At 39.6% G+C, this 15,791-nt stretch overlaps 2 protein-coding genes across 2 annotated transcripts; both read left to right on the top strand.

Annotated features, from left to right (window-relative positions):
- Positions 1-8,035: 8,035 nt before the first annotated feature.
- LOC137828499 (U-box domain-containing protein 9) lies at positions 8,036-9,977 on the top strand. Its single transcript, XM_068635107.2, has 2 exons — positions 8,036-8,343; positions 8,757-9,977. The coding sequence occupies exons 1-2, from the start codon at positions 8,089-8,091 to the stop codon at positions 9,873-9,875; spliced, it is 1,374 nt and encodes a 457-aa protein (XP_068491208.1). The 5' UTR covers positions 8,036-8,088; the 3' UTR covers positions 9,876-9,977.
- A 2,487-nt stretch (positions 9,978-12,464) lies between these two features.
- Positions 12,465-13,700, top strand: LOC137829198 (uncharacterized). The gene has a single exon (XM_068635995.2). It carries the CDS (start codon positions 12,465-12,467, stop codon positions 13,698-13,700), a length of 1,236 nt encoding a protein of 411 aa, XP_068492096.2.
- The last annotated feature ends 2,091 nt before the right edge of the window (positions 13,701-15,791 follow it).

The raw sequence follows: 15,791 nt of genomic DNA, 5'->3' as shown, positions 1-15,791 counted from the left end.
ATATGATCAATAGTTGCCAATGACGCCTGTATAACAAATCAGTTAATTAGTTTCTCTTATTTCAATAATTTATTAAAACTTATTTAATAAATAAGAACTTACTAATGGATGTACGGAGCAAAATAAATGTGTTTTCCACCATTCTTTAAGGCAGTGGTGATGTATGTTTGTGTTTCCGACTTCTAGTTTCCAATTGATTGAGTGATTTGAGGGTCTAAAAATATATATTGTGTTTCCCCTCATCAAAGCATAATCCAAAAAGATACCTAAATTTCAATAAGTTAGTACTAATATATTTAATGAATCAAAAGTATAAAGATTTTAATATTTGAACTTACATCATCCATAATTGCAGAATTGTTACGTTAATCTCTTGATCTCTGGCTGCAAGGTCCAACAAATCAGACATGTGAACATACAATGGTAGATTACTATGCCTTCCAAAAACATTGGCATCCTATGGAACCTCTAAGACAGTTGTATCTAATTCTGTAGCAACTTCCACCAAAGCCGCCAAAGGATCATCAATGGAGAATATTTTCTTCTTTCGCAGAGTCAATTTTGTCTTAGGTTCCTGCTACTCATCTACAAACAAACAAATACTTAAATTAGTTAGAATGTAATATATCTAATATATAATTCTATTAGTATTAGTGCAAAGATATACCATAGAGTCTATAGGTCTGACGAGATGTCTAGGCCAGGCAACGAAAGTATGTAATGCCTCTGCTACAATTGTGACCTCTAATGTCAGCACAGGAACTGAAAGATCACCATAAAGGACCTTCTCCACTGTGACCTTCATGAAATTAGAAGGAAGAGATACATTGTGTAATCACCCCTTCATAACACTTACCCAAGGCAACGAATCGGGTCAAAGAATTACACTCAATATATAACTCGCATTGGCTAGTTGAGCCAAAGTCATCCCCCGATAGATCAACCGCCGAACAACTCCCTTTAGTGCTGACTTTCTTAATAGGAGGCGAGGCTGATTCATCTTCTACCATAGTAGGTGGTTGCTGAGAGAGTCCTAAACCCTCCCACCGCTTTTTGAACTCCATTTCCATTCGCACATTAAACTCCTCCATGAAGCTTTCTTTAAGCTCTTAAGTTACCTCAGCCTTTAACTGCTCACGTAATTGTAGTAAATACTCTTGGCTAGGTTGATTGGACGATTGTTCCTTGCTATGTGATGAAGGTCCAAAGTATGAGCGAATCCCAACCCCATATCCAGCTAAACGAACACGTCCAGGGTGCTCAGGTCGCCCGAGAGCAACATTAAGAATATCATTGCGACCACATTGATTAAAAGTCCCCTGTGTTGATTGCTCAACAAGAGAATCCTAAAACAAATGAAAATAAATTGTCAAACTTCAACACATTGAATTTAAAATAACACATAGAAAACATATTTCTTACAATTCGTTCAATTGTTTCTTCTGTAGACTTAGAACTCCATGTCCCTAATGGGTTTATACGGGCACCCTTCCACATCTCATGTCGGGGTGGTGGGGATGGAGGCCTCAAAGAATCTACACTATTCATTTCCTCAATGGAAGTAGAACGTGCTTTAATATTTTCTTCAAGCATCTTTTGCTCTAACAACTTATAACCACCACGGGACAATAAGTGTGGGGTATCATTATGTGCCTGACTGACTTTTGCTTTGTTCCGAACCTCCTATCATAACATTCAAAATTTAATAATACGTTAATATAAACTATATTCAAATATAAAAGTGATATTAACTTGCCATTTTTCAGTTTGCCGAATCTTCACAAAATGCTGCCAAGTTTCTTCATCAAGGGATGCATATTTTGTACAAGGATTTTCTTCATTCCTTTTACCATATATATAATATGTTGTCAATTTTGATTTGAACTGACAAAATTTGACACCCACATCAGAAAAAACCTTTGCTTTCAAGGTTTCCACATTCGAGATCTTGTAATGCGTCTACATTATTTGAAAGAATTAGTTCATAAACAAGAACAAAATATAAAAGAACTTTAGATTGAACAAAGTAAAAACAATTACATACCAAAATATCTTGCCAAATCATGTTTTTCTCGTGGTCAGTCACGTGATCCCAGGACTCAGTTAAGATAGAGATCCTTTCACGAGACAGTAACTCTGAGATAACTCCTATATTTCTTTGCATGTTGCCCAGTGGCCACACCAGTGTGGATATCAATAGACAAAGATATTTTGTCATCTTTATTTATCTTTTTAAACATATTCTTTAATCTGGTAGGTCTTCTACCAGTTTTTGAACGAGAAACTTTATCATCTGCCATGTTCCTGTTATCAAGAATATGATAAGCATCAAGAATATGAAATATAATTAAAATTATATATTGTAAAACTAAACATGAATAACATGCACCTACAAATATATTCTCATTCGTCATGATCATTTCGAGTTGCATGTACAACATCAGCAACATCCTCGTACTCTTTATTTATGGTCGTTCTTGTAAGTGATTCAATATCCCAAATGTCGTTGTTTGTATCTTCTGGGTCATTATGTTGTTTTTTTCCATGTAGCACAACAAACTAGTGGTCAGACGTAGGATCTTGGATATAGAAAACTTGGGAAGTTTAATGTGCCATTATGAATGGTTCGTCATGATAACCTATCTTTCGAAAGTCAACGAAAGTCATTCCTGATTCATCAACTTTGACACCAGTCTTATTGTCAACCCACTTGCATTTGAAAACAGGTACAGTAAACTTGGTATAATTAACTTCCCAAATCTCTACTATGACACCATAATAAGGCATTGATCCCACAACAGGATTTTGATCCTTTGTAGTTGAAAACTGCATAGACTCTGCCTCTAAGGTGACTCCGCTATTTTGCACTGTACTCCTATCATCTCGAGACTTTGTGTAAAACAAACAACCATTTACTTCATAGCCAGAACAACATAAAACATCAAATTTGAGACCATTTGCAAGCCGTGTTAATGTTTCAGATGCTGATGGATCATTCATTATTTGTTGCTTAAACCATGACATGAAAGTTTTGTTATGCTCAATTAATACCTATTTTTCTGATTGTCTTGGATTTTTATATTTGACAATGTCTTTGTGTGTATCTAAGTATGGTAACACCTCATCAGTGTTATTCAAGATATACAAGTGTGCTTGCAGAACCTCTTCTCTAGATTTGCTTATGACATGTACACCTTTTGAAGATCTACTTATGAATCTACGAGAGTGCCAATCTTTTTCAGGAACTCTTATACATTTGGCTTTTGACATGTACTCGGAACAAAACTCAATAGATTCTTCTAAAATGTATCTTTCAATAATGGAAGCTTCCGGACGAAATTGATTCTTCACATATCCCTTCAAAATCTTCATGTATCGTTCAACTGGATACATCCATCGCATATAAACTGGCTCACACAATCTAATTTCTCTTACAAGATGAACAACCAAGTGTACCATAATATCAAAAAAAGATGGAGGAAAAAACATCTCGAGTTGACACAAGACAACAATTATTTCTTCTTCAAGTTCATCCAACTTCTGAGAGTCAATCTCTTTACTACATATGAAATTGAAAATGAGCATAGTCAAGTGATTGTATGCCTAACATTTTTTGGCAAGATTCCATGAATAGCCACCGGTAGTAATTATTGCATTAGAACGTGACAATCATGTGACTTTAAGCCAATTAGTTTCAAATCATTCATAGATACAAGACTCTTCACATTTGAAGAGTAGCCTTGTGGTACCTTAACACCTTTAAGCATTCACAAAAACTTGTTTTCTCTTTCTTTGACAAAGTGTAACACGCTGCAGGCAAGTGTGTACGTTTACCAACTTCTCTCGGTGCCAATTCCTCTCGTGTATTCATCTCAATCAAATCCAAACGTGCATTCACACCATCCTTTGTTTTTCCTTTAATGTTCAGAAGTGTTCCTATTAGACTGTCACACACATTCTTTTCTACGTGCATTACATCTTGACAGTTTCTGACATCTAACTTACACCAATACAGAAGATAAAAAAATATTGATCTCTTCTTCCATATTTCACTCACAGTTTGCTTCTTCTTCATTTTTCCAAAAGTCACATTAACATTTTTTATTTTTTCATAAATTTCAACACCACTTAAGGGAGTGGGACAAATGTCATGTTTTTGGTATTCGTTAAAAGCTTTTTTCAATCTACGATACGGATGATATTTCTTTAGAAATCTACGATGTCCAAGATACACGGTTTTTCTTCCGTGTTTCAATTGCTCATAAGATGTCTTGTCTTGACATATTGGACATGCTCTGTGGCCTTTCACACTATAACCTGACAAGTTGCCATATGCAGGGAAGTCATTGATAGTACAAAACAACATCGCATGCAATCGGAAAGATTCATTCTTAAACGCGTCAAACACATCAACCCCCTTCATTCCACAATAACTTCAAATCTTCAATCAGTGGATTAAGATAAACATCTATGTCATTTCCAGGTTGTTTTGGACCAGAGATCATCATAGATAACATCATGTATTTGCGCTTCATACACAAAGCAGGAGGTAAGTTGTAAATCACTAATAAAACGGGCCATGAACTATGATTACTACTTAAATTTCCAAAGGGATTCATTCCATCAGTTGCCAATCCAAGTCTTAAGTTTCTTGATTCTTTTCCAAATTCAGGAAATTCTTTATCAATATTCTTCCACTGCAAAGAATCAACAGGATGACGAAGTAGTCCATCATATTTTCTATTATCTGCATGCCACCTAAGGTTTTTAGTGTCATCTGCATTTGCAAACAAACACTTAAGCCTTGGAATTATAGAAAGATACCAAACAACCTTATCAGGAGGACCTTCCTTTGTGAATTCATCAATTTCATCATTATGACCAACTTTAACCTTATAACGTGACAAACCACACCTGGGACATCTTCTTAAATCTTCATACTCATTTCTGTATAAAATACAATCGTTAGGACATGAATGTATTTTTCTATACTCCATACCCATTGGACAAATTATTATTTTTGCCTCATAATTTCGATTGGGCAAGGTATTTCCTTCTGGAAGCATGTCCTTAAGCAATTGAAGCAATTCTGTAAAACTTTTGTCGGTCCATCCATTCATTGCCTTCAAATTCATCAACCTTAACACTGCTGATAATCGTGTGAAGTTAGTTGAACCAGGATACAAAGGAGTCTCTACATCATTAGACATATTTTCAAAAACTGCATTAGCAAAAGATTCTGCTCCCACATCACGAATCATGTCTTCTAATCTATCATCCATTGAGAAATGAACTTCCTCCAAAGCTCCGGGCACACTTTGCAAGTCTAACAATTCACCATGGCACATCCATGTTGTATAACTTTTCAAAAATCCATCACATAAAAGATGTTCTCTAATTTCGGAAACACTCAATATTCTTCCATTTAAACAATTGACACAAGGACACCTTATCCTTACTCCATTCTTACAACTAACGACATTATGTTTTGCGAATTGTATGAATTCTTCCACCCCTTTTTCGTAAGTATCACTTATTCGTGGTGTATTAATCCAACTCCGATCCATAGAACTGCTAAACTAAGAACCAGTGTGAACTCAGAACCAATACGTTCAATATGTAATCATTAAAAAATAAATCAAAATTGCCAAAGGTCGGACACCTCCGGACTCAGAACCAGTGCGTTCAATATGTCAAAACAATATAATAACCATTAAAAAATAAATCAAATTTGCCGAAGGTCGGATACCTCCGGACTCAGAACCAATGCGTTCAATATCTCAACACACTATATAATCATTGAAAATTAAATCAAAATTGCCGAAGGTCGACACTTTCAGACTCAGAATCAGTTCGTTCAATATATAGAATCAATATCTAACTCAAAACAAACACTTTCAAAATATAGATAATAATAAATAAAAATACACTAACCTCCAAAGGAGCGACGGTCCCGATCGGAAGGCACGGCAGGCTGTCGCGCAAGGCTCAACAAGGCGGTTGCGCTAGGGCATGGTAGAGTGTGCGTCGCGGCAGGCACGAGTCGGTCGCGACAGGAATGCGTCGGCGGGGGTCTGCGGTAGGCGCGGGTCGGCGGCAGGCGCTTGTCGCGGCTGGTGCGGGGATCGACGGCAGGCGTTGGTCGCGGGGGTCTCGGCTAGTCGCGACTGGTGCGGGGGTTGCGACTGGTGCGGGGGTCGCGCCAGGCAGAGGTCGCGCGTCGAGGGCGGAGGTCGCGCGGTCGGGCGGTCGGTGCTGCGGTTGGCGACGGAGGCTTAGGGTCGCGGAGGCTTGGGGTGGCTTATAGGAAGGCACAATAGAGAGTGAGTTCGTAAATAGAATGAAAGTGAAGAGCGCAATCTGAAGAAGAAAATTTTAAAACATACTTTTAACGACGGTTCTAGGGAGCAACCGTCGTTAAAGCTTGGTGCCTGCACTTTTAAAGACGCTTCAGACAGGAACCGTCGTTAAAAGTGTAAAAATATTTCAAAAAAATTACGAAATTGCCACCGTGTCGTTTTTTACGATGGTTCTTTCCAAACTGACTTTAAAAGCTGTCGTTAATGAAATATTTTGTACTAATGTGGTAACTACTAATAATAATAGTTATTTGTTGTATTCTTTATGTTGTTATTTTATCTTGAACGATCGGTTCTGACACCGTCTGATACACTTACCTTTTTAAACTTCGAGACGAGTCCCAACACTTTAGGATAATACCGTTAAATACACATTTTAATAAATACAATTAACCCTATATAATTCAGTTGGTATCAGATACCACCACGTTTGGGTACCGTTCGATCTTGACAACATATTCCAACATATTTTCAATATTGACCTTGAATTTTATTTATAATTATAGTAAAAGAATTAATTAAAAGGTTGAAATTTGAACATCAAAAGGGAAAATAATTGTTTTAAGTGTAAACATCTTCAAAGTCAATTTTTTTCCTTATATGATTTATCTTCCACAACGTACTTCTACAATTTCTTTTAAGACCAGGATAGTTCCATTATACATCTCGAAAATTGGTCAATAATTATAAACAACGTAATTGAACCTTCGACTTTTAAATTTAAGACGTGATTTTCAGATAAAAAACCCTAATAATGTTAACATACTTTGAAATGTGAACATAGTCAAATCTATATATTATTTCATTTGAGGAATAAGAAAATCTAAGACATAACAAATATTGGATTTATAAATTGATTAAAATTATATTAATAATCTTTTCGTGAAATATAAGTTTCTAAAAACACAAATATGTCCTACATAATACATATTTTTAAATAATTATATATGTGTACTATAATTGTTTAAAAAGTATTTCATGTACTTAAAGTTTTTTAATAACTTTTAAAATTACTTAACTATTAAAATAAAAAGAATATGTTGTATATATAATATAAGAGTGTAAAATATAGATGAAAATAATAATAACGTGGATTATATGTATATAATTTATAATATATGATGTAATTACTTTTTCCTATATGTAAAAAAAAAAACAGTGTGAAATCCAAGATTAAACTTTCTTTAGAATACATTAAAATTACTTTTAAAATCATGAAATGGTATCATCTAAGACTTACGGGTTTTTTTCGTAGTTAAATAACGAATTTATAAGCAGTACATGTTTTTACAAATTAGCATATTCCTAAGACCTATTTTTTAAGCTATATTCCAACAATATAATAATATTCAATGGCTGGTACAAGAAAATACTGCTTCAAGCTTAAATAAAGAATTTATTTTATTTTACAGTAAATGCTTCGGATGAATATACAAGTAATTAAGTGAACTTAAAATTATTATATATAATAATTAAAAAAAGTGATTATGTAATAAATATACAATTATATTTAATTAAAAAGTGATTTAATTTTTAAACCTCAGATTGTAAAATTGTTTCAGACTATAGTGGAAATTGCATGGCGGGTGGGCTCGCCCAGTGCACACGTTTGGACTGAGATGGGTGCCTATAAAAAGACTTCTCTTCTGCATTTAACTTCACTCACATTGTTCAAACTTCATTCACTTCACACACAATCTTTCTAGCAAGTTCTCATTCTTGTTCTGCAATGGCCATCGCGGAGGAGGAGCAAGTATCTGCACTGAAGCAAAAGCTGCGCGAGTTGGTCGAGAGTATCGTGGACAGGGACGATTACACCGTTCACGCTGCGGACAAGGCTATCCATGCTCTTTCTGCCCTCAAGGACTTGAAGTCCACCACTTTCCACTCAACCAACATGGAACACACACCCGTTCCTTTGCACTTTCGATGCCCTCTCTCTGATCACTTGATGACAGATCCTGTTATCTTGACCACTGGACAGGTTTTCTTTCTTTTCTTTTTTCGTTTTTCCTAATCAAGATTCCATCTTTCTTCATTGGCACGTATCAAGAACCTATTTGATACTAGAAAGAAAGGGAGAAAAATATAAATAGACTAGATATCATGTAATGCAATGTGTTAAAGAAGGGTTGAGAATGGAAAAGTTAGCATTATTAATTGTTGTTCTGTGAACATAATAATCGTAATAATAGTTGCTTTCTTAATAGAATTGGTCTTCTTGAGCTTTCATTTGATTTCTTTAATGCTGCTTGTTTGATGGATGAAGATTGAAAGAAAGTAGATGTTATAGGACGGGGTTTTCTTTATTGACTAAAAGATTATTCACATGATGGAAGAAAGAGGAAGTGGTAGTGTAATTTGGTTCTCATTGTAGATTTGTATTGATGAATGCAGACTTTTGATCGTCCGTTCATCCAGAAGTGGCTGAATGAAGTCAACGGAGTTTGCCCTCAGGCCCAAGAAGTCCTCTCTCTCTGTATTCTCACTCCAAATTTCTTGCTCCAAGGCATGATCTCAGAATGGTGCAAAGAGAACGGAGTTGACCTACCAAAGCCCATTTTTGACATTCACGACGAACAACTGACCGAGGCACACAAGCACCGTTTGCGTTCACTGCTCTTCAAACTGTCACTGTCACTTTCTGAACAGAAAGAAGCTGCAAGAGAGCTTCGTCAGTTAGCAAAACGAATGTCCGCAATTCGAACACTCTTTGGAAACTCACAAATGGTTAATCTTCTGATGCGTCCGGTATCAATCGGCACAGCATCTATGGACCCTGATCTCCACGACGATTTGATCGCAACTCTTCTAAATATCTCAATAAACGATACAAACAAGAGGTTGTTAGCAGAAAACGAAAAAGTCATCAGCTTTCTGATTGACTCATTGAAATCCGGAACAGTTCAGACAAGAAGCAATGCAGCTGCAGCTGTTTTCTCAATGTCATCTCTTGATTCAAACAAGCACATAATTGGAAAATCAGGCGCTATAAAATACTTGGTGGATTTACTGGAAGAGGGAGACCCATTAGCCATGAAAGATGCTGCGTCAGCCTTGTTCAAACTATGCTTTGCGCGTGAAAATATAGCGAAGACCGTGCGAGAAGGGGCAGTGCAGATTATTCTTGGGAAGATCGTTGACCATGTTCTTGTTGATGAGTTGTTGTCATTGTTGGCACTTCTGGCTACACATTCTAAGGCGGTTGAAGCGTTGGTGAATCATGGTGGTGTCCGTTTCTTGCTTGATATCTTGAGGGAGAACACAGTAGAACGCATAAAGGAAAACTCTGCTGTAATTCTACATCTAATCTGTTACCATGACAGAGAGAAAAGGGCGGAAATTAGAGAGGAAGAAATGGCGAACGGCACACTCTCTAGGCTTGTTCAAAACGGGTCCTCAAGGGCTAAAAGGAAAGCTAGCTCCATCCTTCACTGTCTTGGCATAGATGAATCCACTTCGCACAACAATCCACTTCCCTCAGTTACAATAAACTCTACTTCGTCATCAAATTAGGCTTAGCTTTATCCCTTTGATTTTCCTGTTCTGTACATAACATCTCAGTTTAACGTGACAGCAGCTTCATTTAGTAATAAGTCACGTCAATGAATTTTTTCATATATCCTTTTCAAATGCTTTATTCTCTGCCAAACTTTTGCACTTTCCTTTTATTCTTCGTTTACTTTGCTTTTACACGTCTAGCCTTCAATTACTTTTGGCCGCCAATGCTCTATTGAATTGCATTTTGGAAAGATTTTTATGAGAAAACTAACTTTTATTAAAGAAAACACAATAACTCTAAGTTGAACTTGTTTTTATATTACATTAATTTTGATACTTTGACAACCATACAAGATAAAATCCTCTCATTTTACAACTTATTCTAACAATTTAATAATATATATTAATAATTTATATTAAAATATAAAATATAATTAAAATAATTGTATTTTTTAACCGTGTCAGGGCACTCAATAAATATCTATATATTCTACCGCATACTAACTAGTTTTATATAATTTGGAAAGTACTTTTTTAAATATTTTAAAATTTACTTTCATGAAAATATTTCAAAAAAAAAATATAAAATGAAAGTAGGTTAGTAATATTAGATGTATATCCATATTTTAATTAAGGGGGAAGTTTAGAGTCGAATGACAATGATTTGAGTCATTTTGATTCATCCACTTTTTTCCGAAGTTAATATATTTTTTAAATATTATTATTCAAATAATTTGAAACGAATCTGATTATCCTTCAAAAAAACAAATAAAAGAATTTGAAAAACGTTAATATTGATATTGTAATTTGTTTAGCTACTGCCATAGTACGTGGGTGGTGGCGAGTGGCAACTGCAAAAATATGTGGAAGCCTTATTAACTTAATTTCTGCTCGTTTAATACTTGTTAAATACTTCAATGCCTTTAAACTCAAGGGGAAAGTTTAAGGTTTTTTTTTTTAAAAAAAAAAATTCTCTCTCACTTTGAGATTTTACTTTTGAAATTGTTAAAGCTCTTGTGTCAATTTATATTTGATAAACTCAACCATCAGGAGGAGATGAAAACTCTATTAACTCTTTCTATTGTGTATATATATAATTTATTTTTTATTATTTCTTGATATTAAAATAATCTTTATATATTATTGATATCATTTAAATTGATTAAAAAGGTAATTAAATTAGATAAAGTATTCTTGTTTGAAGTTCTTTAGAACTGCAGTAAGTATATTAAACTGTCGATGTTAACATTACTAAAATCTTATATACTGACAAAGTGATTTCAATCTGTTCAACAAATTTTCTGACAGATTGTAATCACTTATTTTCTTAGACGGTTATATTAGTTTGTTTTTAACAAACTGAAACTCTGATTTAATAGGTGTATTTCACTACTAAGTGAAATTAATATATTATTTTAAAGTTTTAATATGTTCTATATAACTTTCATTATGAAAACATTTTAGTACTTAACGAAATTTTGAGCAAATTTTTCATAGAAAGAGTTCCTCTAGAGAGTTATAACTCTAAGATTGAAAATTGTATTATTGAGACTTTTTTTAGTAATCTTGGAGTTCACTTTTGATTGTCTCTCAATCAGGTGTAACTAGCCAAATCAGGTGACATCTTTCATGTACTATGTTTTTCGGGTAAATTACAAGTTGTTTTGCTAAATAGTGTTTTGCTAAATTACATGTAGATTCTATACTAGGGTTTTTGCATAATTGTGAATAACACTACAAGAAAAACGCGAATTACATACAGATTATTATATACGGATCAAAATCCGTATGTAAAATCAACATTATATACGGATTTTTACATACGGATCAAAATCCGTATGTAAAATCAACATTACATACGGATTTTTTCAGCAATCCTTCAGGAACCAAGTAAAATTTAACCACTACACCAAGCAAATTCTTTAGTTTTATTATGATTTTTATTATACTTATTATTATTAATAATACTAAAAATATTAATAATATTAATAATACTAACAATATTAATAATATTAATAATACTAACAATATTAATAATATTAATAATACTAACAATATTAATAATACTAACAATATTAACAATACTAACAATATTAATAATACTAACAATATTAATAATACTGTACCGGCACGGGGAGAGGCCGGGACGAACCTGGCTGCCCGGTGCCATGTCAGCCTGACCGAGACCAAGGGAACCTGGCCAAGACCTTAGAAGACTTGGCCGAACGGCCGAGGGCCGAAACCTTTGAAGACTTGTGTCGAGTGGCCGAAGCCTTTGAAGACTTATGCCGAGAGGCCGACACCTTTGAAGACTCAGGCCGAGACCTTAGAGGGCTTGGCCGAAACCGCCAAAGACCACAAGGATTTGGCCGATGACAGACCCGCACCATGGGAATTTGGCCGATGGGCGAACCCCATTACAATTAACGCTCAAACCGAGATCAGTGAAGCTAATCCATCATCAAGAATTAGGTAATGTGACCCTAAGCAATATCCACCTCGATAAACGGGCCGCACCATCTGACCTCAATAGCCCTGGTAGGCATCTGCCAGGAGAAGGGAGAGTCCCTGAGAGCCTTCGTGGATAGGTTCAGTAAAGTGGCGATGAGCATCCGAAATCTGAGTCCGGATGTCGCCATGCACCACATGCTGACAGCCCTACGCCCGGGGCCCTTTGCCGACAACCTATGCATGCAGCCGGCCGACAGCCTGGACGAGCTGAGAAAGAGAGCCGCTAAGTACATGCAGCTGGAGGAACTAAGAGAGTTCCGCAACCAGGCCCGTAACGAGGCCGGCGGAGAGAGGAAGGAAGAAAAGGACCGCCAAGCGCGGCTGATACAGAGAACTGACCGGCGACGGGAGAATCGAGACCGACCAATTCGATTCTCGAGATACACGCCGTTGACGGCTGAGAGAGGGAGGATCTTGGACGAGCCCCTCAACACTGAGTTGATCCCTCCCCCAAGGAAGGTGGCCAGCCCAAATAATGCCGACCGGAGGAAGCAGTGTCGGTACCACCAAAACACCGGACACTCGACCGACGAGTGTCAGGCCCTTAAGGATAAGATCGAGGAACTTATCCAGGCTGGGCATCTCCGCCGTTTCGTCAGGAATGGCCGAGATCCACCCGGCCGGGCGGATCCACCCAGGCGGACGAGCTCACCCCAGCGCGGCCGAGAAAACCAAAATAACAGAGGCGACCGGCAACCCGCAAGGGCCGATCCCCCTCGAAGAGACGATCCCCCCAGGGAGGGCGATAGGAGAGGTAACCGAGAGGTTATCAACACTATAGCCGGCGGCTTCGCCGGGGGAGGAAGCACAAACAACGCCCGGAAGAAGCACCTCCGGGCGGTACACCAGGTAAACGCCGTGGCGTTTCGACCAAGGATGCCACCCATCACGTTCACGGACGAAGACTTTAAAGGCGTAGACTACCGCCAGCAGGATGACCCGATGGTGATAGCGGTCGACATAGATCGATTCACCATAAGGAAGACCCTCGTGGACCAAGGAAGTTCGGTAGATATCCTCTACTGGAAAACTTTCAAGGTCATGAGAATGACCGAGGCCGAGATGATGCCATACGACGACCACGTGATAGGATTCTCGGGCGAAAGGGTGGGTACCAAGGGGTATATCGACTTGTACACCACCTTCGGAGAGGGGAAGAACACCAGGACCATCAAAATCCGGTACCTGGTCATCGACGCCAACACCTCCTACAACATCCTCCTCGGCCGACCATCCATCAACCGGCTGATGGCCATAGTATCAACCCATCACCTCGCAATGAAATTCCCTTCGAAGACAGGAGACATTCTCACAGTCCACGTGGACTAGAAAGAAGCACGAGAGTGCTACGCCGAGAGCCTCCGGGTGGAGCCTCTAAGGGCAGACACCTCTCCCCTTCGGGCGAGAAAGTCCTCCCGAAAGAACCGCTCCCCCAGGAAGGACCGGCCAAGGGAGGTCCAGCCAACCGTGGCACTAGTAGACCTTGATCCCCGGGCGACCGAGGACAGGCTAGAGGCAAGAGAGGAGCTGAGAAGAGTCCCCCTCCTCGATGAAGAGCACAGCACGGCTGTAGGGACAGCCTTGGCGGCGGTCGAGGCCGAGGTCATGCACGCCGCGCTAAAAAAGAATGTCGACATGTTTGCATGGACGCCGGCCGACATGCCGGGAGTAAGTCCGGATGTCATCACCCATCGACTGTCCATATTTAAGGAAGCCCGTCTGATCTCCCAAAAGAAGAGGGACTTGGGCAACGAAAAGCGACTCGCGGCGAAGGAGGAGGCTGGCAAGCTCCTGTCGGCCGGATTCATAAGGGAGGCCCGATAAACGACATGGCTGGCCAACGTCGTCATGGTTACCAAGCCTAACGGTAACTGGAGGATGTGCATCGACTATAGGAACATCAACAGCGCATGCCCGAAGGACACCTACCCCCTCCCGAACATTGACCGCCTGGTGGATGGGGCGGCCGGCCACAAAATTATGAGCTTCCTGGACGCTTACTCTGGCTATAACCAGATAAGCATGCACCCGCGGGACAAGGAGAAGACGGCCGACGCCAACTACTACTACGAGGTCATGCCGTTCGGTCTCAAGAACGCCGGGGCGACCTACCAGCGTCTCATGGACAAAATTTTCAAGGGTCTGATAGGCCGGGCGGTAGAAGTCTATGTGGACGACATAGTCGTGAAGTCCGACTCGTTCGAGCAACATCTGAAGGATCTGGACGAGGTCTTCAAGGCTATAAGGGGAGTCAACATGAAACTCAACCCCGAAAAATGTACTTTCGGGGTGGAGGGAGGAAAGTTCCTAGGCTTCATGCTCACCCACCGAGGGATAGAGGCCAACCCCGACAAATGTCAGGCCATACTCAGCATGAGAAGCCCAAACACCGTGAAGGAGGTACAACAACTCCTTGGGCGGCTGACCGCCCTCTCTCGGTTTGTCCCCCGCCTGGCAGAGAGGACGAGGCCGATCGTTCAGTTGCTCCGAAAAGGCAAAAAATTCGTCTGGGACGACCAATGCGAGGAAATCTTCAAAAAATTCAAAGAGTTCCTCACATCTCCGGCCGTCATCTAGAAGCCGAGACCCGACATCCCAATCCTGGTATATCTAGCAGTCTCGGAAGAAGCAGTCAGCGCTGCCCTAGTGCAGGAAGCCGAGGGCGAGGAGCGACCCATATACTTTGTCAGCCGAACCCTCCACTCGGCCGAGACCCGATATCAGATGATTGAGAAGGTGGCTCTCGCACTCGTCCTCACGGCAAGACGGATGCGCCCCTACTTCCAAAATCACTCCATAACTGTAAGAACCGACTACCCTATTTTTAAAATTTTATCTAAACCGGACCTTGCAGGGAGGATGATAGGATGGTCGGTCGAACTCTCCGAGTTCGACATACGTTATGAGCCGAGGGGCGCCATCAAGTCTCAATGCTTGGCCGACTTCTCGGCCGAGCTGACACCACTGCCCACCCTCTCGGGCGGTTGGACTCTCTACGTGGACGGCTCCTCAAATAAAACAGCCTGTGGAGCGGGAGTCGTCCTGGAGGGGCCGGGCGACCTCCTTTTGGAACAAGCCCTCCAGTTCGGATTTCGGGCGACCAACAATCAGGCCGAGTACGAGGCCTTGCTGGCCGGGCTGAACCTAGCTTACGACATGGGAGCGCGCGAGGTTACATGCAAAAGCGACTCCCAGGTGATGGTCGGCCAAGTCAATGGAGATTTCGAGGTTAAAGAACCTTTGCTGCAGCGATACTACCACGCGGCCAAAAACAGTATCGCCCGCTTCAGCAAAGCACCCTTGCAACACATACCGAGGGAGGACAACAAAAGGGCCGACATCCTGTCCAAGCTCTCGGTCACCAAAAAGAAGAGCCATCAGAGGTCAGTCATACAAATATGGCTGAGACACCCTAGTGTG

The sequence above is a fragment of the Phaseolus vulgaris genome, chromosome 7 (assembly GCF_051622355.1).
Source record: "Phaseolus vulgaris cultivar YP4 chromosome 7, ASM5162235v1, whole genome shotgun sequence".
Classification (NCBI taxonomy): Eukaryota; Viridiplantae; Streptophyta; class Magnoliopsida; order Fabales; family Fabaceae; genus Phaseolus; species Phaseolus vulgaris.
The sequence above is the reverse complement of the archived record's forward strand: the minus strand, read 5'-3'. Positions and strand labels throughout refer to the sequence as shown.

Excerpts from the sequence above, each read along its gene's own strand:
- LOC137828499 (XM_068635107.2), top strand. The coding sequence starts at position 8,089 with ATGGCCATCGCGGAGGAGGAGCAAGTATCTGCACTGAAGCAAAAGCTG. Across the intron at positions 8,344-8,756 it reads TTATCTTGACCACTGGACAG|ACTTTTGATCGTCCGTTCAT; the intron begins GTTTTCTTTCTT and ends TGATGAATGCAG.
- LOC137829198 (XM_068635995.2), top strand. The coding sequence starts at position 12,465 with ATGAGCATCCGAAATCTGAGTCCGGATGTCGCCATGCACCACATGCTG.